This window comes from Vicugna pacos, chromosome 3 (genome assembly GCF_048564905.1).
Source record: "Vicugna pacos chromosome 3, VicPac4, whole genome shotgun sequence".
NCBI classification, from domain to species: domain Eukaryota; kingdom Metazoa; phylum Chordata; class Mammalia; order Artiodactyla; family Camelidae; genus Vicugna; species Vicugna pacos.
Window position 1 is genome coordinate 68,903,694 of NC_132989.1, and position 26,238 is coordinate 68,929,931.

General features: G+C 34.0%; 1 protein-coding gene across 1 annotated transcript in view; it reads left to right on the forward strand.

Moving 5' to 3' along the window:
* Positions 1-26,238, forward strand: part of AP3B1 (adaptor related protein complex 3 subunit beta 1) — a 221,021-nt gene that overhangs the window by 98,924 nt on the left and 95,859 nt on the right. Inside the window, exons 9-15 of the mRNA XM_072958469.1 lie at positions 753-850; positions 2,328-2,382; positions 2,467-2,538; positions 3,934-3,996; positions 6,600-6,732; positions 12,808-12,917; positions 22,046-22,222. Coding sequence (XP_072814570.1) covers positions 753-850; positions 2,328-2,382; positions 2,467-2,538; positions 3,934-3,996; positions 6,600-6,732; positions 12,808-12,917; positions 22,046-22,222 — 708 coding nt within the window. The remainder of the gene's footprint in view (positions 1-752; positions 851-2,327; positions 2,383-2,466; positions 2,539-3,933; positions 3,997-6,599; positions 6,733-12,807; positions 12,918-22,045; positions 22,223-26,238) is intronic.

Here is a 26,238-nt window from a genome sequence, read left to right on the forward strand (position 1 = left end):
CTTATTGCTGTTACTCTTAAGTGTCTGGCTTAATTTGGAAAGGCTCACAATTTTTTAAAAAAAATTCCTTGCCTCAGAGCAGCAGCAGCACTAGGAAGAGTATAGGATTTGGAGTGTGTGTGTGTCGGGCTTTGCCAGGTGTTGCCCGTCAGACCTCAAGTAGTTCATTTAACATCCATTTTCTTTTCTGAGGATGTATTGGTTTCTTAGGGCTGCCATAACAAATTACCAAAAACTGGGTGAATTGAAACAACAGAAGTTTACTTGCTCACATTTCAGGAGGCCGGAAGTCCAGAATCAAAGTGTCAACAGGCTTGGTTCCTTCTGGAGGCTCTGCGGGGGAAACCAGCTTCCACTCGTTGCCAGCAGTATTTGGCATTCCTTGACTTGCAGGCATCACTGCAGTCTCTGCCTCCATCTTCAGATCGCCTTCTCTGTGTCTCTGTGTGTCCTTTTCTGTCTCTTGTAAGGACACTCACAATGGATTTAGGGCCCACCCTAATCAAGTATGATCTTATCTTGGTCATTACCTTAATAACATCTGCAAAGACTTTATTTCCAAATAAGGTCACATTCTAAGGGTAGACATGAATTCTTAGGGGAACACTCTTCAGCCTGTTACGAAGGGTAACAACATATTCATCTTACTTCACAGGAGTTTTGTAGTAGTTAAAGGAAATAATATGTAAAAATGTACATTGTAGTATGAAACAATGTTCATAATTTTTATTATTTTATGCTTTATCTTTTAGGTGGTTATGGCAGTTGCTCAGCTGTATTGGCACATAGCACCAAAATCTGAAGCTGGCATTATTTCTAAATCACTAGTGCGTTTACTTCGTAGCAATAGGTAGGACATGATTTTATATATGTGTTTTCTTTTGTGTAATGTTTGAATAAATAAAATGTATCTTTTAGTCATTTAACACATGGCTCTGACTATATTTTATGAATGAGACTTCATACTTAAGGGGATCTTTTTTAAAACCTTTGTATTATTTATCTCAAATTTAATGATAAATACTGAAAATTTTTTTTGGTATATAATATGTCATGTTATCAGTAGCCTAGTATTAGTGTTCAATATTTCTCGGTGTGACGGTGATAACGTTTGGGAGTTCTGTTAAATCTGGATCACTGAAAGACTATATTAGTGTATTATCAGATTGACTTAGTGTAATTATTTACGAGCTTATATAAAGCAGCACATATGCTGAATGACAAAATTGCTGCTTCTTGTAAAGTTATAATATTTAATTACTGTAGTTTGCTCTATTTAGGAGAGCTGTATTCTTAGTAGCTACTTATTTTGAAGAAATGCATACTCTTCATTTCCTGTAGATAGAAAGAAAGAAAGAAAGAAAGAAAGAAAGAAAGAAAGGAAGGAAGGAGGAATACTTTTCTGTTTAATTTTCCCTCTCTATAATTCAACAGTTCAGGTCAACAATTTAGAAAATTTTTATTGAGTTCCCATGACATGTACTTTCACAGTTTAAGATCAGATTTTTGTCATTTTGTTTTCTGTATTTAAGAATACAGTTGTTTCAAGCTTTTTAGCTTACCCTGGATATTTTGCAATAATCAGTTATTTTAAATTAATTTTTTTTTTTCATTGAATCCTTCTGCTAACAGAGTTGGGGGAGAAAGATAAATACTTATTTTTGTCCTTCACTCAAACTTAATGCCACAACTTTAGTTTGGCTTTTGCCATTCCTTAGTAAGATACTGTTCCCTTGGTGTTCCTCTGTCTTTATATATAGTGATTCTTCCCCTTGCATCAGTTCAGGAATTTTTCTTCTCCATAGCTGTTTCAAAGGTTATCAAAAGGATCAGGAATGCATCTTTCACATGAAGCATTATACCAAATTCAGTTCTATGTTCATTTCTTAGATATTTGAACATAAAATAGCATGACTTTTTTTTAACCTTTCTCCCACTCTTGGCAGAATTGAGTCGCATGGTGAGTTTTCCAGTTGATTTTATATTAACACTTTGGTCATGTTTGTTCCATTAGCCCTAAGAATACCTTCTTTGCATGTTTTCAGAGCAGCTACAGTATTGGCTTTACATCTTAGGAATACAGTATTATAAAATTTGTTTTACCTCTTTCTCATGATGATTCAAATCTAATTTATTAATAGTTTGTAAGGGAAGTGTGTTTTAAAAGAAGGCATAAATGTCTAAGATTTACTAAAAACTTTTCAATAGTATATTTAGGAGTTCCATTCAATATGAAGCTTATTGCTGATTCTTTTTCTTTAATGTACTGTTTACTTAAAGATAATTTCACTGGAAAATATACTCAGTGAAAACTCTTTAATTTCTAGGGAGGTGCAATATATTGTCCTACAGAATATAGCAACTATGTCAATTCAAAGAAAGGTACGTACATTATGAACACAAAATTCAAGAGAGAAATGAATACATTGGTACCATAAATTACATATATTTATTTTTATAATCTAGGGTATATTTGAACCTTATCTGAAGAGTTTTTATGTTAGGTCAACTGATCCAACAATGATCAAGATACTGAAGGTATGCATGCTCTTTATTTTTCAGATACTCTAATGCATGTTTACTTTGACACTATTGCTATAACTTCTAACATCTGCAGAATGGAGACTTGCTTTTTAAAAAAATAGATACATTGAGAGATTTTCTTTACACTTTTTAAAATACATTGTTACATACTAATTACTGTGCTACATTCTAAAAACTAGTGAAGATATGCTACCTACACCTTAAATAACTTATAATATGTGAAGGAGACAGACATATAAATAGATAATTTCAGCACTGTGTGTTCTAAGTGATAGAGAGTTTGGATTTAGTGTTTTATCCTAGATTGTGAATTTGACTTTTCATTTTATTTTGATGAGAACATTTAAATTTTCTGTACAATTTAAAAAAAAAATCTCAAACATAGAGAAAAGGTAAAAAGAAGCAGTTTTATCCAAACCATTTGGTTCTAGAGTTGCCAGGCTGATACCACATCACCCCCAAATTCATCTGTGTATATTTCCTACACACAAGGACATTGTCCTACAGACCACAGTACAACCAGGAAAACCAGAAAACTAAGACCAATGCAGCACATCTATGCAATAATCACTTATATTTAAGTTTCACTAATTATCTCAATATATAATAAAAAGGATCCAATTCCATATCATGTACTTACTGTATTTAGTTGTCTCCTTAGTCTCTTTCAGTCTGAAAGTTTCTCAGTCTTTTGACCTTCAGGACATTGACACTTTTGATGACTGCAAACCAATTATTTTGTAAATTTATCCTTCCATTTAGTTGTGTCTTAGGTTTTTTGGTTTGTTTTTTTAATTAAACTCAGTTTCCATGCTCTGTCTGTTCTCTGTTCTTTTTTTCCTTCTCCATGCTTTCCTTCATGTTGAATATTTCTTATGAGTAGAAACTGAAATGTTTTTAGTGAAGCTATTGGAGATAAACTTTTAATTGCGTATTTCTTATAATTATAAATCCAGAAGAGAGAAGTATAATATCTCAGTATTTGGGCTGATAGGATGAAGAAGAACAAATTAAGAGAATTAACTTTATTTGGAATGCAGAGGTATTGCATGGGGGGCAAGTTATTTTCTACCTTTATTAATAATAGAAAAAGAAGTCAAACTACCTTAAGTCTTTAGGTTAATTAGATATACACTGTAAAGTTGGGACAAAAAAAAGAAGATACAGGATTCGCTTTTGGAAATATTTTTTAAACACTGTATAATTATTCTCTATTTGTAGATATAGGGAGATAAAGTTCATGTGAAGGATATGATGCCTCACAACCTTTATAATAGTGTGATTAAAAAAAAAAGAAATTACCTTCCTATTAAATGTCTAACCTTTATTAAATTCATCCTTTTTTATTTGTATTTTAAAATGTATACTTTTTCTTTTTTTCTACAATAGCTTGAAATTTTGACAAACTTGGCAAATGAAGCCAACATTTCAACTCTTCTTCGAGAATTTCAGGTTTGTGTACAATGCTAATTATACAGTAACTTCTGAAGCATCTGTTCAAAGTTAGATATACATCTTTCTCAATTTAGAAGTGTGTAATGTTATGAATAAAACAGTGATTCAAGAAGATTGACAACTAATACATTTATAAATTTTAAGGAATAAACATTAACTACAAATTTAAAATTTAAGAGAAATGGAATAGTAGCCCCTTTCATGTTTTCATATCATAGGATTTGAGAAACTGATTTATAACCCTTAGTTTGAAATTAAATAACTGTAAGGATTCTGTCTCTTTGTGCTGTCACCATCAATAGTCCATGCTCTGCACTCATGAAAATGGCTTCTTTTCTTACCTGGTTGTCCTGTTTAATTGACATACCACTGTTTTAGACATTGTCCTCTTAGTTTCATATATAGCTCAAAAAATTGGTTTAAAATTGCTCCTATCATAATTTTTTAAATTATTGTTAATGTTTTGTTTTGCTGTATGTTAAAAATCATTTTTTTTGAAATATGAGATGCTTTGTAGCTACACACCCCCAAAAAGTATTATTTAAAAATTACCTCATGGATCTTTTGCACTTTATGATGGAAGGTTCATCTCTGAAGACTTAGTGGTGGAGCATAGTAATAGAAAGCCTCATATCAATATTATGGGTTTTACATCTAGTCAGCAGTTTTCTTAACAAAACTATACCACATGCTATATGCTAATTAGAGTTGTTGTCAACTCCCAGCTTTTATTTTAAGTTATTTTGTTGCCATAATCATTCCATATGCCTGTATTAAATTTCTCTTTAGCTATATAGACATTGTGTTTCTTTTTAACTATGTGATCTTATACTTTTACCAGGAATAGTAGAGTATTATAACATGTCCATGCTTTATAATTTCATAACTGGGTTACTGCCCTTTCATGCTGTATATTTTTCTAGAAAAACTCCTTGTAAAATTAGGATGTCTTGGATACCTGCTTGTCTTAAATGTACATGCCAGAAAATAATAGTATCTCAAGTTTTTATCCAATAATTTATAGTTACAGAACATTGCTCATATTTGACTTTTCATTCATTTTTGTTGGTTTGCTTATTTATTTATTTTTAAGTTTTTTAAGTTTCTGTCTTTGTGTTTGCAGTTGTCCCTTTTCCTGTTGTCATGTGTGATCTGTTTTTTATGTCCTTCTGCTGTCTACTTTCTGCTTATGTCTGGTTTAGTGGGGTTGTAGGGAGTGAGTCTCTCATAATTCTGTGGCATTGTTTAGTTGTATAGAGGTGACACGTTGGACCTGTTTCAGAATATTGGTGATCCAGTCATTTCATACAATATCAGGATGTTTAATATGGTCCATTGTTTAGTCAAACTTTATAATATATTCTTTCTTCTTTTTTCCATTTTTATCACTGTCTGTATTTGTACCTTATTTCTGTGTTTATAGGTTATGTTCATAGATGTGTACATACTTATAATAACTTCATGAGTAAAATAGAAAACTTTTCTAAAAGACTCCTTTTTTTTGAGGAAATTAGGTAATCAACTGGGAAATGGTTTTACATACAGTTAATCTTTCCTACATGGAACTAAAAGAGTTCATTTTGTTTAATTTATTTCTTTAATATTTCGTTGTGTTCTTGGTACCATTTTCAATAAATTTGTGTGTCTTTTTAGATATTCTTGGATTTTTTTCTTCCATTTGCCATTAGGCACCATTAAATGCATATCCTTTTTTGCATGTTAGATGAACATGGTGTCAATTCTACATTGTGTACTTGTCACTTGAGGATAAGAATCTTTTAAATAAATTTCAGTTGAAAAGAGGATTTTAAATTCCATTTATATATAATATTTTCAACTGAAAATAAATAAATATGCATATTAAAAGTACTTTTATTTCTGTACACAATAAAAGCTTAGTTTTTAAATTAGGAAAGTTATAACCAAAGTGAATTCTTTAGGTCTATAATAAGTAAGTGATTTATTTCTAAGTTTGTATAAATATATGGTTTATGGTGTGTTTTTAAAGCATTCTTTTAAAGAAAATCTTTTTCCAGAATGTATTTTATTTTGTTGTAAATTGAGTATTTATAAAGTCTTTATGGAAATGCTACTCACTGTAGCTATTGTATTTCACTACCGTTCAGATACCATTTTGAATGTAAAATGTTTATCAATAGCGTATTGGTCCTTTTTCTTCTCTTCCAATTTTCAGGTTTAGTATCTCTGAAAAAGCAACCCTTTTTTCATAGATTCATAGATGCTGCTGGTTAAATGAACTGAAACCTCCAAAGAGAGAGTTCTCATCATCTCTTTCAACCTTGCACTTAAACTAATTGCTGTCTTTGGGTGACTGCTCCCCACTATCTGTTTTGGAGTCATAAGCCACTGTGGCCACAGGTGAATGAACCTGGCTTGAGACTGTGCCTCTTCTGTAGCCACATTCTTTAAATGAAAAACAAAACTAAATTAAGTCAAGAATTGGACCTCCTGCTGAGCCTATAGGTGTGCAGATTATGTATTCTAGAATTCTCATGTATTGTCAAAGCTTAATATCATAGGGATTCTTTTGGTCACTTGATAGTGCCAATGTATAAACTAACTGAGATAATATTTTTTAGACCTATGTGAAGAGCCAGGATAAACAATTTGCAGCAGCCACTATTCAAACTATAGGCAGATGTGCTACCAACATCTCAGAAGTCACTGACACGTGCCTCAATGGCCTCGTGTGTTTGTTGTCCAACAGGGATGGTAAGTTGACAGTTTCATTTTACTTTCAAATAATTTATCATTTGAATATTCTTGGTATGATCAGCAAATTGTAACTTCCTTTTAATTTTGCATTTTAGTTTTTCCTGTATGACAGTAGCATGATCACAATGAATAGTAACATTTTATCTTTGAAATACACACACACACAGTTTTTTGTTGTTGTCTTAGTAAATTAGACAGTCAACTTGTAAACAGAATTTTCTTGCCTGAACAGAACTAAGAAAATGTAATCTGTTTATTTTATTTCTTCGCCATTGAACTACTCTCATTGTATGCTTTCCACAGAGGTTCCATTTTACTGCTTTGTAATGGCATGTAAGTCATGTACAATATTGGTTCACCTGCAGAGGGTGCTAAAAGCAGGCAAATGACTTTATAACATGAGAAGTTGCAAAGACTAGATCAAAAAAGTATGTCAGATGTGCACCTTCAGAGTTTTTTTCCAGAAATCTACCCAATAATTTTATACTCAAGATTAATTAGATTTAGAAGTCATCAACAGCTTCATGTTTTTAAGCCAGTGTCTGAACATTTTGTAAAACTGGGTAGGTAATATCCAGTGAAATACATAGTCTAGACTTCGTGCTTTCTGTGGTAAAATGTCAGTTATTTCTATGATCTGGCTTTAGAATAAATGAGACCATTTGAAGAGGAAAGAAAAATGATTCAAGGGGGTAGGCTATAGTATAGCTTAAGTGGTAGAACGTTTGCTTAGCATGCATGAGGTCCTGGGTTCAATCCCCAGTACCTCCTCTAAAAATAAATAAACATAGTTACCTCCCCCCATCAAAATAAAAAAATAATAATATTTTTTAAAAATGATTCAACTTTCTCCTTTAAAATTATTTACTTAATTTAATTAAAATGAGATTAAAACAAGAGATTCTTTTTAGGAAAAGCATAATTTTCTGTGTAAAATCATTGAAATTTTTTGTGGAATTATATCTATATATAATACAGATATAATATATCTAGGCACAGACATATGTGACATAGCAACCATAAGGTAAAACAATGAAATAGATTTTTTTTTATATTTTATGTGAAAAATAACTTTTTCTCCTACAATGGCTCTATTGTCCCTAATTGTCTTTTCCCACATGCATATCTCTTTAGAAAGCTGTTAGCATTGTTGTAAGTACTTCCAATGAAAAAAAATTGTAAGAAAATTTATCCGAAAATGAATGATCTTTATTGTGAGCATAAAATTATCAACTTTCACCTGTAAACTCGAAATATTATGATGGATGGAACATTTTTCTCCATGCAGTATTGTAATTCCAAATAAGTGGCAACAAAAATTATCATGGAAATAGGTTTTTTAAAAATTTGACTGTAGAAGATAACTACAGAAGACAGGATACTAAATGCCGTCCATTTTATCTATTTCTACTTTTAACGGTAATGTTCTTTTTGTCTGTGTTTCTGTGTCACACTTTAATCACACGTTAAAATGTGAGTTTAAAAATATGTTTTCATCTTCCTGTATCTTCAGTAATGACCAAAGAAGACACACTCCAGTTTGGTTGCATACAAAAAGCACCACAAATCAGAACACTGATTATCTCTTTCAAATATGAAATATATTCAAGGTTTCTCAGTTTTATATTTTGACTGTTTTTTCTCATGTGAAATTTTCAAGCTAGATTTTAAAGCAGTTGTTTCTGCCTCAGCTTTGTAACACATTAATTTCTCAAAAAATATCTTTTATGACTTCTGTTTAAAAGATGAATATTCTGTACCCTTGTAGTACTTTTAAGGGAAGAATAGATCATTTTATAATTGGACAATGGGAGACTAACATAACCTATAATCACTCTTCAAGGTGGAAGTGTTTACTAATTTAAATACTGATACTTTACTGTTTAGGCTTTTGTCTTTGGTAAATCAAAACTGTTTATAGACATGAATTTTTTTACTGCTTTGAATATTAAGAAACTTAAATTGTTACTTTTCAGTTTCTGGTTGCATAATCATCATTAGCCTGATTCTTTAACTCTTTATCGTATTGCTACACGTCTGTAGTTTGGAAATCTGGCTCAGTAAAAGTGAGCAATGAAACAAATAAGGAGAATGTTTATATTAAATCAGTAACATTAAAGAAACTAGTGATATTTTTAACTTATAATGACCAATCGTGACAACCAAGCCCCTTTCTCTTCCTATTAAAAATTTGCTTTTAGGAATAAATATTGTGAATGAGGCCTCAGTTTCTTTAAAATCTGTAAGATCTTTTGAGGCCCTAAGGATCTGTGACTCTTTGATTTTATATTACTATGAATACCCCATCATCTCTTCAGATAATATATCTTAAAACCGTAGGGACAACTAGACTTCATTGTTTTTACATATATTTAATATATTCTTCTTAGACCTGTAGGGTTTTTTTTTATTGCTTATTATTGTTGATTTCTTCCGTCTTGGCATGGATAGGACTTCTTGCCCTAAAATAATCCAGTTATCATTACGTAAGATTCACTGATAACCGGATTTCTTAAGGACCTTTAGGAGAAAGCTGCATTTCAAATGACTTAGGATAATTTAATTCCCTAGTTAATATTCTTTAGGTAATATATTAGCAAAATTTGCTTGTCTTTATAACCTTCTTACCATCTACTGTAAATTAAAAGGATTAGAACAGAGGACTATTTTTTGTTTTGTTTAGTTTTATATAATCTAATAAGCATTTGTTGAAGACTTGAATCAGTTGAGGTATTTAGTAATTGTTGAATAGATGAATAAGAAATTCATTCAGCCTATAAATGTTTCTGCCTTTAGAGAGCTCGTAATCTAATGGAGGGAGACAGTAATATAAAACAAGTGTCCTGTAGTCTTCCTGTATTGACCAGTTACTCTGTTGCCGGCTATCTGCTTACAGGCAGAACTAGACTACCTATGTTTGAATATTATTGTTACCTTGAATAAATTACCCAATCTCCCTGGGCTTCAGATTCCTCATTTGTAAAATGCATTTAAGAGTAGGCTGTACTAATCTTGAGGAACTTAAGTAAAATAAACCAGTCACAGAAAGACAAACACTGAATGATTCTACTTGTATGAGGTATTAAAATAGTCAAATTCATAGAATCCAAGAGTAGAAAGGTACTTGCCAGGGGCTGGGGGTTCGGGGGAAGGAAAGTGGGGAGCTACTGATCAGCAGGCATCAAGTTTCAGATAAGCAACATGGATAAGCTCTAGAGATCTGCTGTATGTACAACATTGTACCTGTGGTCAACACTGATGTGATGTGATGTATTAAAATTTTGTTAAGAGGGTAGATCTAATGTTAAATGTTCTTACCAAAACAAAACAAAAAGTTTTTAAAATAGTAGGCTGTAATTCTTAGACTGGGCTTGTTAAGTTCTGTTGAAGACGAGGAGAAAGGTGGGAAAGTTCCAGAACATAAGATCATTTTGTGCTTGTAGTGGAGTCCCACCACAGTGCTGAGGTCTTTGAAAACCACTAGGTAGTATAAAGGAAAAGCAGGGTGGAATTACCCGAAGGGAATGAGAAGGCACCTGGGTTAGGCAGAATAATCCCCACCCCACCCCACCCCTGCAAGATGTCCAGGTCCCAATGCCTGGAACCTGTGAATATGTTACCTAATGTGGCAAAAGGAACTTCGTAGATGTGATTAAGATTCTTGAGATGGGAAGATTGTTCAGGTGGAGTCAGTGTAACCAAGAAGGTCAGATGTCAGAAGCAGAGGTTAGAGTGATGCCATTGCTGGAAGGGGACCTTGAGCCAAGGTATGTGGGCAGCCTCTAGAATTTGGAAAAGGCAAAGAATGGATTTTCCTCCGGAGCCTCCATAGAGAACTTAGTCCTGCTGATACCTTGATTTTAGCTCCATAAAACTTGTGTTAACTTCTGGCTCCAGAACTGGAAACTGCTAAATTTGTGCGAATCTGTAACAACAATAGGAAACTAAGGTAGCACCAAAGGATAAAGCCAAATTTATTTCACCTATAGCCAACACTGCCTCCACATGTGCATAATTAAAAGTATACAACTTTAAAATTTTCACTTAGGCTAGTTTTGCAGTAATACATTTTAAAAATATAAATTTTTATACTGTGGATTCTTTAAAACCACACTTAGACCATACTTTACCTTGCATGGTAATTGCTTACATAACCACATAATGTTGCCTAGTAGAGTGCAAGTTTGATGAGGGCAGAGTCTCATTCTGATTTATCTTTGTTTTCCTCATGGTTCCAAGAGGTGGTCTTTATAAAAGTAATACCTGCTCATAGTAACATAGAACATTAGAGGTAAAATGGTATATATTCTGGTTCTGAGTTTGAATTTTGGACAAAGTCATATATTCCAGTGCATCTCTCTTTCTTCGTCTTTAAAATGATGATAATGAGGTACCTACCATATGGTATTGTAAGAAGAAAAAGAAATATGGTACCATTTTATAAACTAAAACATTATGCAATATTAATTTATCATTCCCATGGAGAAAGAGGGGTGTGTGTGTGTACATATATCTAGTTTGAAATACGTATGTTTAATGATGATTAATAAAAATTTTGCTTATGTTCTTCAAGGGAGCTAGATAAGAAAATACTTTTCAGAGGAAAAGAATAACAGAACACAAATCATGGTATATTTCTAGTATAATATTAAAATAAACCTGTATAGTGTGTATGCCCGGGGAATCTCTAATATTCATGAATCCCAGTTTATAAAAAAAAAAAAAACCATAATAAGTAAAGGCAGTTTTGTTGTATTTCTTTGACATCAGTAGCATTAGTAATTGTTTATATAAGATTTATTCCAAAGGTCAGGTGCTCTGGCTAGTTTATTAAATTTCTCTACTGGTGCCACCAAAAACGTACGTAATTCTGGACCAGTGATTAGCTACTTCAGTGTGATCTCAATCTCAGAATCCCAATTTGATGATCTGCTTTCTCGAGCCACTCTTAGTACCAATTACTGTTTTAGTTAAGGCCCTGGCAAGAAACAGATGATACACTTAAAAGGGATGACTTAAGAGAATTTAATGAAGGAACTATTTATAAAACGTGAGCTTGTAAAATGAGTATAACTCAATAAAAAAAGTTTATATATTAAAAAAAATAAACAAATTAAAAAAAAAAAAACGTGAGCAGAGTTAAGGGACTCCAACAAGGTATGATGTTACACCCTGGGACTAGCAGGCCAGCAACCGTGAGAAGCCTTTACCATCTCTAGAATTGAAGGGAAGGGGTTTGAGGAGTGGAGGCAGTTACCAGACCCTGCAGGAGACCCGTAGAAGCTGAAACCTTCATTAGAGACATGTGAGCATTGCCAGGGAGGCCTGGCAGGAGAGGGATTCAGGATAATAAATATTCTTTCCTGCCCCCAGGACTCCTGCTGGTTCTTCCTATGGGCTAAATATAGCTGGAAGTCAGGGGCAAAGGAGTCTGGTTGATGCTGTCCACAGAGGTCAGCCTCTAAGAGCACATAGTTGGACCAAGAAAGACTGAGTGGATTCATGCATCAAAATGGAGATAGTTTAGCTCACAGGCCCTCTCTTTCTGGCTCTGAAGTCCATGCTATTTCTATAGTAAAATCTTTCCTGCTACTAATAATTCTTACTACTCACTTTTCTGGACATGTCACTTAAGGAATTTATTTTTAAGTTTGCTATTTTCTTTAGAATTGAAAAAAATGTTAATTAGATTGTAGGTGTTTGATTTACCACTATATAATTGGTAGGAATCAAAGAGCTATTTGAGAGCTGTGGTTAAAAGCCAGAGACACTTGAACATTATGGTGATTACATAGTCTTACCTCACTTTGCTTTTCTGAATTAAAGAAGCTGAGATTCTAAAGGAATATCAGAAGCTAGGGGACACAACAGAAGTTAGAAATTAAAGTATAGGCTTCTAGTTCAGATGAATGTTCACCCAAAAAACTTAGAAGTACACTCATGGTTATAGTTTTCACCCTAGTCATTTAAGACATATAGAATGTTTTGCTAATTTAAATTTACATTTTACCAAAAATAACGCATTTGAATTGCATTACACACATTTAATGAATAACCTGATTTTTTTTCCAGAAATAGTTGTTGCTGAAAGTGTGGTTGTCATTAAGAAATTACTGCAGATGCAACCTGTACAACATGCTGAAATTATTAAACATATGGCCAAACTCTTGGACAATATCACTGTGAGTACCAATTAAGAGATCTTTGCTTTGAGTACCAATTCAACTGAATTCTATTCGGTAAATTATAGTTTTGTTAAAGTAAATGGACACACTAGAGTATAATGGTGAAGAGAGCTGAACATCTAGATTCAAATCCTTGTTCTAAGATTCCGCACTGTTGTGGAAGGGAATCACAAAACTGGAAAAGGGGAAGGATAGGATAAATATTGCAGTATTGCATTGGAATTGGAAATACCAGTGTGAACTTCATGGCTTTTTGGATAGATATCTAGATGTGTTTGAGTGTATGTGTGCTTGTATGTGTATGTCTACGCACATTTGTAGGTACACATGTGCATACATAGATGAGTGTACAAACATCTCTTTCCCAGTGCTATTAATTTCTGCTCTGTCACTTACCAGCTCCATGTCTTTACATTAAAACCTCTGTACTTCACTTTTCCCATCTGTAAAGTGGTGAGAGTAGAAGAACCTGTGTCATTGTAGGTATTGCCTTAGTGAACGTATGTAGAGCTCCGAGAACACTGCCTGGCACATAGCACTGTGTGTTAGCTGTTACTGTTATTTGCATCCTATTTCATTTTCTTCTTCCCTTTAGAACTAAAATTTTTGGAAGAATTACCTGAAGACAATTTTATTTCCTTACCTTCAACTTTTCAACCCATCACAGTCTGATTTTTGGCTCTCCACCACTCCACCAATTCTTCTTTTCCAAGGGCACTATCTGCTTTTCATTAAATCCAGTAGATTATTTGCTGTCCACGTCTTTCTTGATCCTTCATTAGCATTTGGTTTTGCTGACCACCTCTTCGCTTTTGAAACATTCTCTCTCCTTGGCTTCTGTCTGATTTTTCTTCAAACCCTTCTCCATTGTGTTTGTCCTTTACTCTGCAGATCCTTGGAATGTTGGTTTGACAGCTAATGTTCTATAACTAGAGGAGTTGTAGTTTACGGGAGTCAGTATATTACACTCAGCCCTTGTATTTGCAGGTTTTGCATCCATGGATTCAACCAACCACTGATGGAAGTTTCCGTCTGAGATTGGTTGAATCTGTGTAGCAAAAACTGGGAATATGGTGGGCTGACTGTCTATTTATTGAAAAATAAATTTGTGTGTAAGTGGACCCAGGCAGCGCAAACCTGTGTTGTGCAAGGGTCAGCTGTATTTCCTTGTTTGAAGATGAAGTAATCTATACTGAGTCTGTTCAGAGGGATCTTATTTGTGTAGTTAAAAGTAATAGATGGCTAGGTTTGGAGCCTACCAGTCAGGACCAATTTTTAATCTCTCTGGTGGCAAAGTCTTCTTTCCTTCAGTGTGTTATTAAAGCTTGCAGAGCAGTTACACATTTATCTTAAGGCTAAGAATAACACTCTCAGGGTTCACTTAGCATCTGATCTTCCTCCGCATCCTCACCAGAGAGTTCTTTGTCTTCATATCTACTCTTACTGTTGATTAATAATCAAAGTCAGGACTTCTTATAAAGATTGTATGTGAGAGGGTAAGAGAGTGGATATGAAAACCAGATGACTTGGGTTCAAATTTAGTCTCTACCTTTTACTAGCTTTGTGAACTTAAGCAAGCTACTTGACTCTCTGCTCCAGTTTTCTCCTCTGTAACAATAGGATTGATCTATTGTGAGGAATAAATGAATCAACATATATGAAACACTTAGAACAGTGCTTAGTGTGAGCTGTTATTATGATCATGGCTATAGTTAAAGTTTTTGAGGAAGACAAACTTGATAAGATTTAAATTTAGTAAGCATTCTTCTGGCTCCTTTTATATTGTGCTTATTTGTTTAACATAACTCCTATAGTGCTAATTATATGCCACGCAGTATTCTAAGCAACTTAAAAATATAAATCATTAATTTTAATAATAACTCTGAAAGGTAGGTTCTGTTAGTATTCTGATTTTCTCGTCAGAGAAAACTGAGCCACAGAGAGGTTAAGTAACTTGCCTAAGGTCATGTTGCCAGTAAGTCTGCTTTCTTAGCCAATACATCATGCTATATCTGTCTTGCATTTCTAGTCTGTTTCTCTCTTGTGTTCAGTTCATTTGCCTTCTCACCAACCTGGTCAGGATTTTATTGTTGTTTTGATTCCCCCAAATTATTGACAAATTTGGCATTAGGTTGGTCCATATTTGCACATATGTAGAACAGATGTTTGACATTATTGTCAGTGATCTGTTGATAGGAGATGAGAGGGTAAACCTTCTCAAGTCTCCTGAGATAGACATCCAGGATCCCTTTGTATCAAGCATCAAATTTCAGTCGTAGTTTTAGTCATTGTAACAATCACAAATATTCGTACCCCTGTTAGACACCTTCTAGAGAAGGGTTACACCTTCTACTACGAACCACTTTTATTGTAAGCAAGAACTAATGACCCAAAGCGGGGCATTCTAGATAGGGGAAGACAAGAATTGAGATGCATACATGAGTGTATGTATAAGTTTATACACATAATTAAGTGTATAAAGATAGACTAGGAATGTCTAACAGAAGTGCTAAATGCAAAAGAAGGGGCATGATATAATGGGAATTCTAATAACCTAAAACTGAAAACATTGAAGAATCTTAGAAAACATAGGGGTAGGAAGGGATGGGGGCAGAATAAAAGTGTTTTGAAGGTCTCATGGGAGGAAGGCAGTGGAGGGAGGTGAAATTATTTTAGTATTCTCACCTTGTGTTTAAAAAGTAGTAAGGAGAAAATAGATTATCTTGGGGTGAAAATAGTGGGTTTGGGTAGGGGAAATAGTATCTTGTTTATAAGGAATGGTGGAGAAATATGTGTCTAGTTATGCGAAAAAAAGAGGAGTTCTGTGTTCCCAATCATCTTGTGCAGAATTTAGTTAAAACTTGTGTTCTTAAAGTTGTTCTGGTCTCGTTAAAAAGGAAGAGGCAATGACAAGGGAGCGGTAGGGCTTCCAGGTGAATGTAGCTGTTGACGGGGCATTGGTGGTTCAATGGTAGAGTTCTCGCCTCCCAGGTGAATGTAGCTGCTTATACACGAAACCTATGGCAGTGTATGAGACTCATATCGAGCAAACCTCAGACTTCTTTGGAAGAATTTGTTGTGTTTGATTATGTCTCTGTGTGGGGCTTCGGAAAATTTTTGATTGCATCTACTTTCTGACAGTTGTTGGAATATTAGCCAAGTAAATGCTTTTTTACGGATCTATATAGCAAAGCCTGTTTTTGTTTGTTTGTTTGTTTTGTTTTTTTATGCTTTTGTCAGACAGAACATAACCATTAGTGGAACACAAAAGTATGGTGGGAATTCTAAATCCACTAAGGGAAAAAAAGAAAACAGAAATGTAAAGTAAATAATGAATTTTAAAAATTAAAATGGAAGGGTTACAATCAAGAAGTAAAATGGAAGAGTAAAAGTCAAATATATCCTACTCTGAATTTGAATGGACTGAATTCTCTCATTAGAAGACAGACTTTCAAACTGGAATGAAAACCAAAAGCTAGATAGATGCCATTTATAATTAAAACACCATCATCAAAATGGTAAAAGTTGAAAATAAAGAAGTAAGGTTAAGAAATATTAAGTGAATATGAACAAGAATGTAAGATTTTAAATTAATTAAAAGCATTTAACAGGATAAAATAAAACATTATAAAATGAAAAAAGAGGCCAATTTACTAAAAAACTAAGAAGCATAAACCAAATGCACAAAAAATATGGCAACCAAATAAATATATAAGGAAAAAATCTATTGGAAATTCAAGGAGAAGCTGATAAAATACAGTTTTGGTAGGTGACTTTAATATGTTTTTCTCATAGTAGATAAACCTAGGAGATTTTAAGTAAGATTTAGATGTAAGGACATAGAAAAACTAAATAATAGAATAAATATTTTATTTAGTAAGTATAGCTAAAATTTCATATCTCTTGAAATAGATAATACCCACTTTTATGGATATATCCATAGAACATTTACAAGAAATCATGTATTTGGATGTAAAGTAAACTTAAAGCTTTTATGTTTTTTAACCTTAGGCAATAACATAAGAATTAACTAATATAAAAAGCTTTCAGACAAGTTATGAAGTAAGAAATATACTTTTAGATCAGAAAAATTGTAAAGAAAAAAATGAAAACTTAAAAAAAAACAGAAAAAGAAAACATTTTATTTCAAAATGTGTGGCACATGACTAAAGCTGTAACTGCCACCATTTTTAAAGTAAAGAGACCAAAAATAAAAGAATTTGGTGTTTGTCCTAAGATATTTGAATGAAACAAAGCGTAAAAACCTGAGAGGTATCAAAGTTGATTTGTAAAATAGAATACCAAAAAAGGATAGTTGAAATTGATAAATACATCTTAAATCTGGTCCTATGGAAAGATAATAAAATAGAACCCCTTCTGATTCTGATAAGGTGGAGAGAGAGCAAAAGTCGACAGATTGGGACTGTGATATAGGAGAGATTAAAATAATTACAAGACAATGATATGCAATTCTACAGAAAAATTTGAAGTTTTGGAGAATGAAAAGGTGATAAAGAATTGTTGCTATTTACACATCGCAGGAACCTGCAGTGCTTGAAGTGGGACAAGGAAGAAAAAAGCAAGACAGATGGTGATGCAGAACCCTAAAAGTGGTCAGGGGGTGGAGGCACAAGTTATTGCAGAAGAATGTGGTGAGGGAGATAGCTGACAGTAGCTTCAAAATCAGGAAAGGGGAGTTACTGAGTCCCCAGAATCTCTGCTCCAGTTAAGAGACCTGTTCACATAAGAACAACAGCCAAGTAGAAAAGAGAGCAGGGCTTTATTAAAATGCCCAGGTACCTGATGACACTCAAATGGGAGCAAGTGATTCTAAAACTGAACCTGAGAGCTTGAAATGGGACCTCTTTCTTCCTGAATCTCTGCCTATTTCACCTAAATCCTGGACCCCTGGATTTTAGAAAGAGCCTGTCTGACCAGTGTCAGAGGACAAGAGGACACGATTGAGCACGTTTTCCCAGAGTGCCTAAGCCATTTTCTCTGGACAGAATCCTGGGCTCATGGACCCTCTCGGGTGAGAGGAACAGAACTGACAGCCAGACCTCCTCCCACCCTGGCCACCTTACTTATCCATAAAACCACAGGTGAAAGGAAGTGGAAAATGCCCCATGTGCATGAGTGTGGGAACAGGCGAGAGGAAGGTCTGGAACAACGCTTGAAAAAAGGGGCTGGCTCTGGAGAAGCTGCAGGAGGCCTGAAGTGTGCCATTGCACAGTGTGGCGGAAGAACAGGGACAAAGGAGAAAGCTTTCATTTGATGAATGAGTAAACAAGACCCAGTGAGGTGAAGTTGTTTGTCTCCAAGATACGCATGATCAGTCTGGGACCAGAACCAGTCTCCTTGCCCTGCTGGCCAGTGTTCTCCCTAGTATATAGCACACTCATTGTCTCTGCCCAGTGGCCATGGTGAACTCTCACAAGCTATGAGATGTTGGGCAAGTTTCTTAATTCCTTTGTGCCCCAGTTTCATCATATACCAAGTGGAGATAATGGTAGAGCCTACTTCATAGGGCTTTTATGATAATTGACCGAGAAAACAGGTAAAGTACTTAAAAAAGAGTGCCAGTAAAATATGGTAAGAGCTCAATAGATGTTAGCTATGTAGTTTTTTTTTAAGAAGAGAACATAGATGTTATCATATTCAAGACTTTGATTCCATTTGTTATTCAGTAAATGGCATAATTGAAAATCTGAAAACTAATACTTAAATTAATTCTATTTAAACATTTTATTTATATTGAATAATTTATGTGATGGTACTGTCAACTTATATGTTCTGTTAATATTTTAACCTTTGAAGTAGCCTTCATTTGTAGTAAATACTGCTTTTGAAACAAAGCTCTTTCAGAATAAAATGCAGACTACCCGAGGGTTGTTCTAACAAGGTTTCACATGTTTAATGGGATAGGTGAGGATTTCATACCCTGAAAGGACAGTTGAAAGATTTGTTTTGTAAAGACTCCTGAGCAAGCCTGAAGTAATGCTTTATGTACTCCTTGCTCAGGTGCCTCGCTGAACGCCAGCTATTTCACAAGTTAACTACACTTGCCCTGCCACCCCCACTTAATTCACACTTAAGTGTTTTAATGCTTATCGAGTCCAGATACGGAATATTGGATCTGATTTGCTATTTGTATGCAGTTTGCTTAGATGTCTACTGATTTTGGCTTTGACATTTAAATAAATAAAATTGATGTTTTTACAGGATTTATTTTACACTGTTGCATCGTGCAGTGAGCTGGTATTGTAACACAATAGCTTTTAAATTGAACTGCTTACAGTGTGATCTGTAACATCTTTCTAGGTGTCTTTCTATAACTGCTGTGGTCAGCTAGGAAACATTATTCGTTTTTGCAAGCAAGTTAATGGGTTAAAATGGCAGTGGAAACTGCCTTCTGGTAGAAGGTTTAAAAAGTGCACTTAACCACTTGCTCAGGGCATTTAGAATAAAGAATCAGGCAAAGTCATTTACAATCCAGTTTGTCTTTGAAAATATTGAAAAGCAGAGGTTCATAATGAAAGTATTTTATCATGTGCGTACATGTGTGTTACTAGTTTGGCTTTAGTTCAGTGTTCCTATTTATTCTGTGATTGAAAAGACTGTGGAGAACAAAAAATGACTAATTTTCTTAACTTGCTTTTTTTTCAGTTGCTTAGATCTTTGGAAATAGTGGCCATGGATTCACAGTATCAGTGGTGTACAAATAAAAGTTCTATAACTTAATTGGGACAGAAAGGGAAGGCTGGAACCTGAAAATCTTACGATTCTAATTCCAGCCAAATGCACAAAAACATTTCGGTTTGTCAGTTTTCTAAGCTTTTTAATGCCATCACTGAAAGATTGGTATTATTATATTATATCGATACTATTTCTTCCTGTGGAGAAGTTTTCTAAGTTTTTTATATGTCTACTAGAAATTTTATTACCTTAGTTCTAGAACCTCTGAATATTACCCTGGCCCCCAACACCACCACCACTACCAACCACCACCCTGAGATTTTCACTTTGAGCATTAGAACTTACTGGTTTTTAATTTTTTAAAGAAATATATTCTAAATGTATGCATTTTGAATGTTCAGAGTATTTAAATATTTTAATCTTAGTATATTAATGTATAGGAATATAAACAAAATCTTAGTCCTTTTGGGGATTGTCTTTTTAATTGCAAAAAAAAAATTAAAAAGTACGTAACCAGAGGAAAATTACTTAAAGTGGGGTAATAGATTGTGATATGTCATAGAATTCTAATTTTTATACTAGCAATATATAATAAAATATTTAAGAAAAATAAATCTAGCATAACTGAAATCTGAGGTTGCCCATATATTCTTATTTAGAGGTACTTTTCGTTATGGCAGGCAACTTCAGTTGCTTCATACTGGAAAATTTAATGTACCACTCAATTACTATTCTTTAGCCCAATTTAAAATAATAGATTGGGAGTAAGGTCTTAATGCAGTGTAACCTTTGGAACATTAGAAATAGCCTCTTTCTGTTCAGAAATTGGTACACATTAAGGGTCTCAGTTTTACCATACTGTGTGAATAGATCTGCAATAACATTTAGTATTTCACTATTACTTGTACTTAGTACTTACACTTATTACATAAGTGTACTGATTTCGTCCCTCTTAAAAAACTTGTTCTAATATTAAAGATGATGCTGTTATGATATTTGAAAATGTATACTTGATTTTAAAGTTTTCTAATGACCTCATTCTGATTCTCTTAGTAGTTTTACATTATTTCATGAAGTGGGTGTTTTGAAGGAATTTGAGGTGGTAGATACTGTGATAAAATGCTAGCTGTGCAAAGGTCCTTATTGCTCCTTTAACAGTGACACTGTGTACAGCTGTGAAACTATGATGAAAACATTAGGACTTTATTTGAGACACTGGAGAAGGACTTCAGGAAGAGTCTTCTCTCTTGTGATGCTGCCTCCTCTTGATAGCTGTGGGCTTTTTCATCTATTATAGAAAGCACATTTTCTATAATAGGTGAAAATGTTCACAGAAACTAATTTACATACTCTTTCAAATTCCTTTTGGAATAGAGGAGGATACAAATAAACAAATAGTAATAGAACTAATTTGCATATTCTGAATAAAATGTTGGTCTTAATGGTGCTGGTGGAAGATTTCCAATTTGTAGCAGAACATTTATTTTTAAGAAACAAGTTAAAATTGACAATTTATAATTAAACTGACTATACTTCAAAAAATATATAAAAAAGAAACAAACTATATGAAAATGTACTTTATTAAAAGTATATATATAACGGCAAAATGCAATATTGGACAAATTTATTTTTTCCCTGTTTTCTTTTGTTGATAACCAAATAATAGATGAGCATTCATGATTTTATAAGCAAGCCTTGGTGATTTTGTCAGTTTTATTTATTTCAGTGCTTTAGATACAAATGCATAGAGGACAATAACAGTTTTGGTTTGGAAACATTGTCTTTAATGGGTGTATTCTTTTTTCTGTATTACCCATGGATTCTCAAAATGTGGTTTGCAGACCACCTGTCTCAAGAATCATCTGTGATGCTTCATAAAGCATGGATTCCTGGGCCCCATCCGAGACTTACTGTCTTGGAACTGATACCAAAACCCTACAGTTTTAGTCAGAACCTTAGATAATTTTTACGGGCATTGAGTTTTGTGAAGCAATGCCCAAGAGCAGAGGTTGACAGACTTCTGTAAATTACCGGATAAGTAAATATTTTCAGCCTTATGGTCTTTGTCGCAACTGCTCTTCTGCTCATGTGGCACAGAAACAGCAACAATGGTGAACAGTTGGCATAGCCAGCCAGATTTGGCCCAAGAATTTGCAGATCTCTGATAGCATCAAGATTCTAGACCAATGATTTTTCCTTTATGAGTCTTTTCTAAGCATTATCTCTGAAATCAGTTTTAATGAGATTTTCTGGTAACTGAAGAACATTCGTAAATTAAAGAGCACTTCGTGGATATACATTAAATGAGTTAATAGATGCAAACAGCTTTATAACATTTAAAGCCTTTTCTATGTTAATATTAAGAAGAGTGTGATTATCTTATTTATAATACTTGTTTTTAATCGTATGTAATCTGCTTGTAATATTAGGTGCCTGTGGCTAGAGCAAGTATCCTTTGGCTGATTGGAGAAAATTGTGAACGGGTTCCTAAAATTGCCCCTGATGTTTTGAGGAAGATGGCGAAAAGCTTCACTAGTGAAGATGATTTGGTAAAACTGCAGATTTTAAATCTTGGAGCAAAATTGTATTTAACCAACTCCAAGCAGGTAAGAGATTAATCCTTAGTCTACCTATGTGAAATCTACTTTCCTCTTTGCTCTAATCAAGCAGCTAAGGTCTAGACATTCATACCTTAGTCTGCCTGTTCAACAATTACTAAGTTCCCATTTCTTTAAGGTTCTACTTCAGATAGTGGTGTAAAGAGATGACATTTTGGTCTACTAGAGGAGAAAAACATTAAAAAAAAGAAATAGTTTGTGGTCAGTGCTATAATAGAAATATTATGATACAGTGGGACTCCAGAGGAGAAAGTTATTGAAGGTCTGAAATAGGAGGAGGAGGGAGGTCAGGGAAAGTTTCATAAACTAGACTCTTGACGAAGGGCTGTGAGGAGTGCTTTACTATACAGAAGAAGGAAAGGGGAGAGCAGGGGGTCTGAGTCATGGAACAGCTTGGTGCTTTCCGGAAAGGTAAAGCTCAGTCTGGAAGGTAGGCAAGGCCAGGATTTGGAGTGGCAGGTGCTCAGAACCTTGTCCTCCTTGTGAAGGGGAAAGCATTAAACATTTTTCAGTAGTTGTATATAATTGACCAGATTTGCAGTTTAGAATATTCATTTTTTAAGTCAGATGACTTCAAGGAACTGTTGGTAAGAGGAATAGCCTCTGTGTATAAATATATAGCAACATCTCTATGTGAAAAATAAGATCTTTCTCATTCTTCTTCCTGTATTTAATAGCTGACCTCTACAGGTGGAGGACTTACTCTGATCAGTGAGTCAGGGAAAGGAGTTTTGCCCTTTTGCTGCTAGGCCTTTTAGTAGGCTTTATGCTTTGTGTCCTGTCTCTGTTTTTCTTTCTGGCTCTTACTTAGCCTCTATGATTTTACCCCCTCTTTCCTTCTCTCTCTGTTCTGTGTCCCTCCTTCTCTAAAACTCTTTCTTCCTTGATATCTCTTTGACACCCTTCACGTACACACCGCCCACCCCCATTGACCGCAGTCTAAAGCCTCTGCCATTCTCTCCTCTCCCTCTTTTTTTTGTATTTGTCGTGTATCTGTCTATACGTGTCTCCCTCTCTTTCTGCCTTTCCGTGGGCCACGCTCATTCTTCAGTAAGCTGATAACATGCCTCAGGGTGATTCCTCAGAGCCATTTCTGTGTGGTTTCAGATTGTCTTCATCCCTAATTGTGATATGAGTTATCTTATAGCTTTTGCTGATTGGTATACAAAATTTGTGAACAAATATATATAATTGCAAGTATTTTGAGCATATTTCTATTATTTAGGTTTTATCTTTACATTTTAAGTCAGTCTTTGAAAGGAGTCAGTTAATCATTTCCAAGTGTTGTGTAGATTAATACATGCAACGAGTTACTTTAAGAAACTGAGCAAAAAAAAGAAATCTATGTTTGCTGTTGAGTTACTTGTTTATTGATAAAAAACTCTTTGTTAGCCTGACACTCTCTGTTTTCACTAAGTCCATGCAGTGTTGTCAAAGTTAACTTAACACCTAGAATATTATGATTGTTATGACTATCATAACAATGGTTTGGCTGCTTTAAATAAATCTAGCTTATAGATTATCATAAAAGAAAAAGAAAAGAAAATTAGTATGTTAATCAAGACTGAAAGTGGTTTTGCAAAACTGAGTGAATGTTCTGTCCTTGGCCCTCTTCTTTGGAGCTGTAAGTAACCAGTAATGAAAGATAGTGCTTTGTGTTCAGAAACTGTAGAGTGGATTCCATGTCTTTTTATTTAGTGAATTTGAAGATAACATAGTTTGCACTCAGATTTTTTTTTCTTGAACTGTATTACTCACTGAAGTTTTAGAGCATGGTTTCTGAAGTGTTGTATATTTTAGTGATACTTCTAGATACTCAGTAGACTGCACCACCAGCTGATGAGAACATAGTGATATTTAGAAAATATAGCAAATTTTTGCATATACTTTTATACAACTCATTGCTTTTTTAAATATTTTATTACTGTATTATTTATTTTATTTTGGTGGAGGGTGGTAATTAGGTTTATTTATTTTTAGAGGAGTTACTGGCGATTGAACCCAGGTCCTCATGGGTGCTAAGTATGTGCTCTACCACTTGAGCTATACCCTCCCCCTGCAACTCATTGTTTATAAATGATTAAATATAAAAATAGATGAATGAAGGTATTCTGTAGGGCTGTATTCTATTCTGCAGTTTCTCATTTTTCAAGAAAAGGAGTTTGAGAGAATTCATACATGAAAATTAGCATTAAAGAATGATTTTTAAGTAACATCAATTTGACAGTGCTTTTAAGTTGTGTAATTCATAACTCATTGGATAGGAGACAGAAACTGAAATGATTACTTTCACCTGAATATAAAAAGTTGTTTTCTATGCATATTTATTTTAGCCATCTTTAAAACTGAACTAGGGAAACCAGGTTTAGCACATTATGTTCATTTGTATGCCCAAGGAATAATTGAATAATAAACTTTTTTAATATCTCAAAATCTTTTTACGTAGTGTAAAAAGGAATTAAAAATTTAGTCAACAGTCTGCTTTTGGTATGGTTGAAAAAGCTCCTACCAGACAACTGTAAACTCTGGAAAAATACAAAAAGTAAACAACTGCCTGACATCTCAAAGAGTACGTAAAAGTAGAAAGAGTCTGAAGGAGAATTGACACGTGAAAGAAGAGAGTGGCACAAAGTGAATTTCCCCACTTGTGTGGCTTTTATCCTGATACATTTGGCACTATGCATAGAGGCTAAAACTCCAGGAGGAAACCCAGAGTCCTTCTGGCCTGAGGAAGTAGAGGACAGACAGAGTTTAGGAAAACTATTTCCAAAGATGTTGGAAAGTTAAGGGGGGATTCTAGAAAGGAGAAAGCCAATGCGGGAAGCCTCAGTATCTGCAAATAACTCTACTGAAGTCTCTGGCTTACCCCCAAACCACACATGTGTAGGATGGATTCAGAGCAGCACAGTTAAGAATAAAGAAACTGAACTGGAATTTGAACAGCACTAAAGAGATGAAGTCTGTAATTGCCTGCTGAAACAAACACAAACAAAAACCAGTATTCATTATAGGATATAACAACATCTCTACAATATACATTTATAATGTCCAAGATAAATCCAAAATTACTCAACGTAAGAAGCACTAGAACAGGGAATTATTGTTTAAGTGGTATAGAATTTCAGTTTGTGAAGCTGTAAAATTTTCTGGAGATTGATGGTGGTAATGGGTACATAACACTGTGAATGTACTTAATGCCACTGAATTGCACACTTATAATTTTGTGATGACCTATTATAATATTTGAAGAAGGCTATTGTTTGAACAAATATTTACCAGTTTATTACTTGTCAGAGAATTTAGGTAAACATATGATACCCATATTTTGAGAAGTTTTTAAAATAGTGAATTCCTCAGTATTTATATAGCATTCTCCCAAAATTCATTTTTCTTATGTCACAGGGACTTATAGTTAATCCAAAGAGAAAGTAGTTGTTGTAAGTAGGATCTGGATAGTACTGGCCATTAGTTGGTACCAAAAATAACTCCTTAAATCTAAGCAAGAAAATTAATATGAAATAAAAATTTAATAGTCATATTAAATATTTCTTTTATTTAGGGTACATTGTATTATTCTCTTTGCTTGTCTTATACAATTTGATAAGTAAAACCTACTTAAACGTACTATTAAATGTTCCATCTGTTTTTGGATTGAGCCTTTGGGCACATTAAAATGCCATGATTGTTTACGTGATCATGTCTATTTTCTTTGTGACCGTTGCCCAGGACAGATCTTATATATTGTCAGTTGTCTCATTGTTCCATCCAGTTTAGGATATAGTGCAAGTTTTTCCTTTTTAATGATAGAGTATCATTAATAATTGCATTAAAATAAGACACAGTAAGTTTGTAGACTTCTAAGTTGTACTTCGAACCTCTGCTGTGGTTTTGTCTAGTGGCCTTTAAGATACAAGTGCAGGGAACAGAGATTTCATTTTTAAATGTGAAACATTTAAATCAGAAAGACTTTCCGTCTTTCTTTTCCCAACTTTTTTGAGATGTAC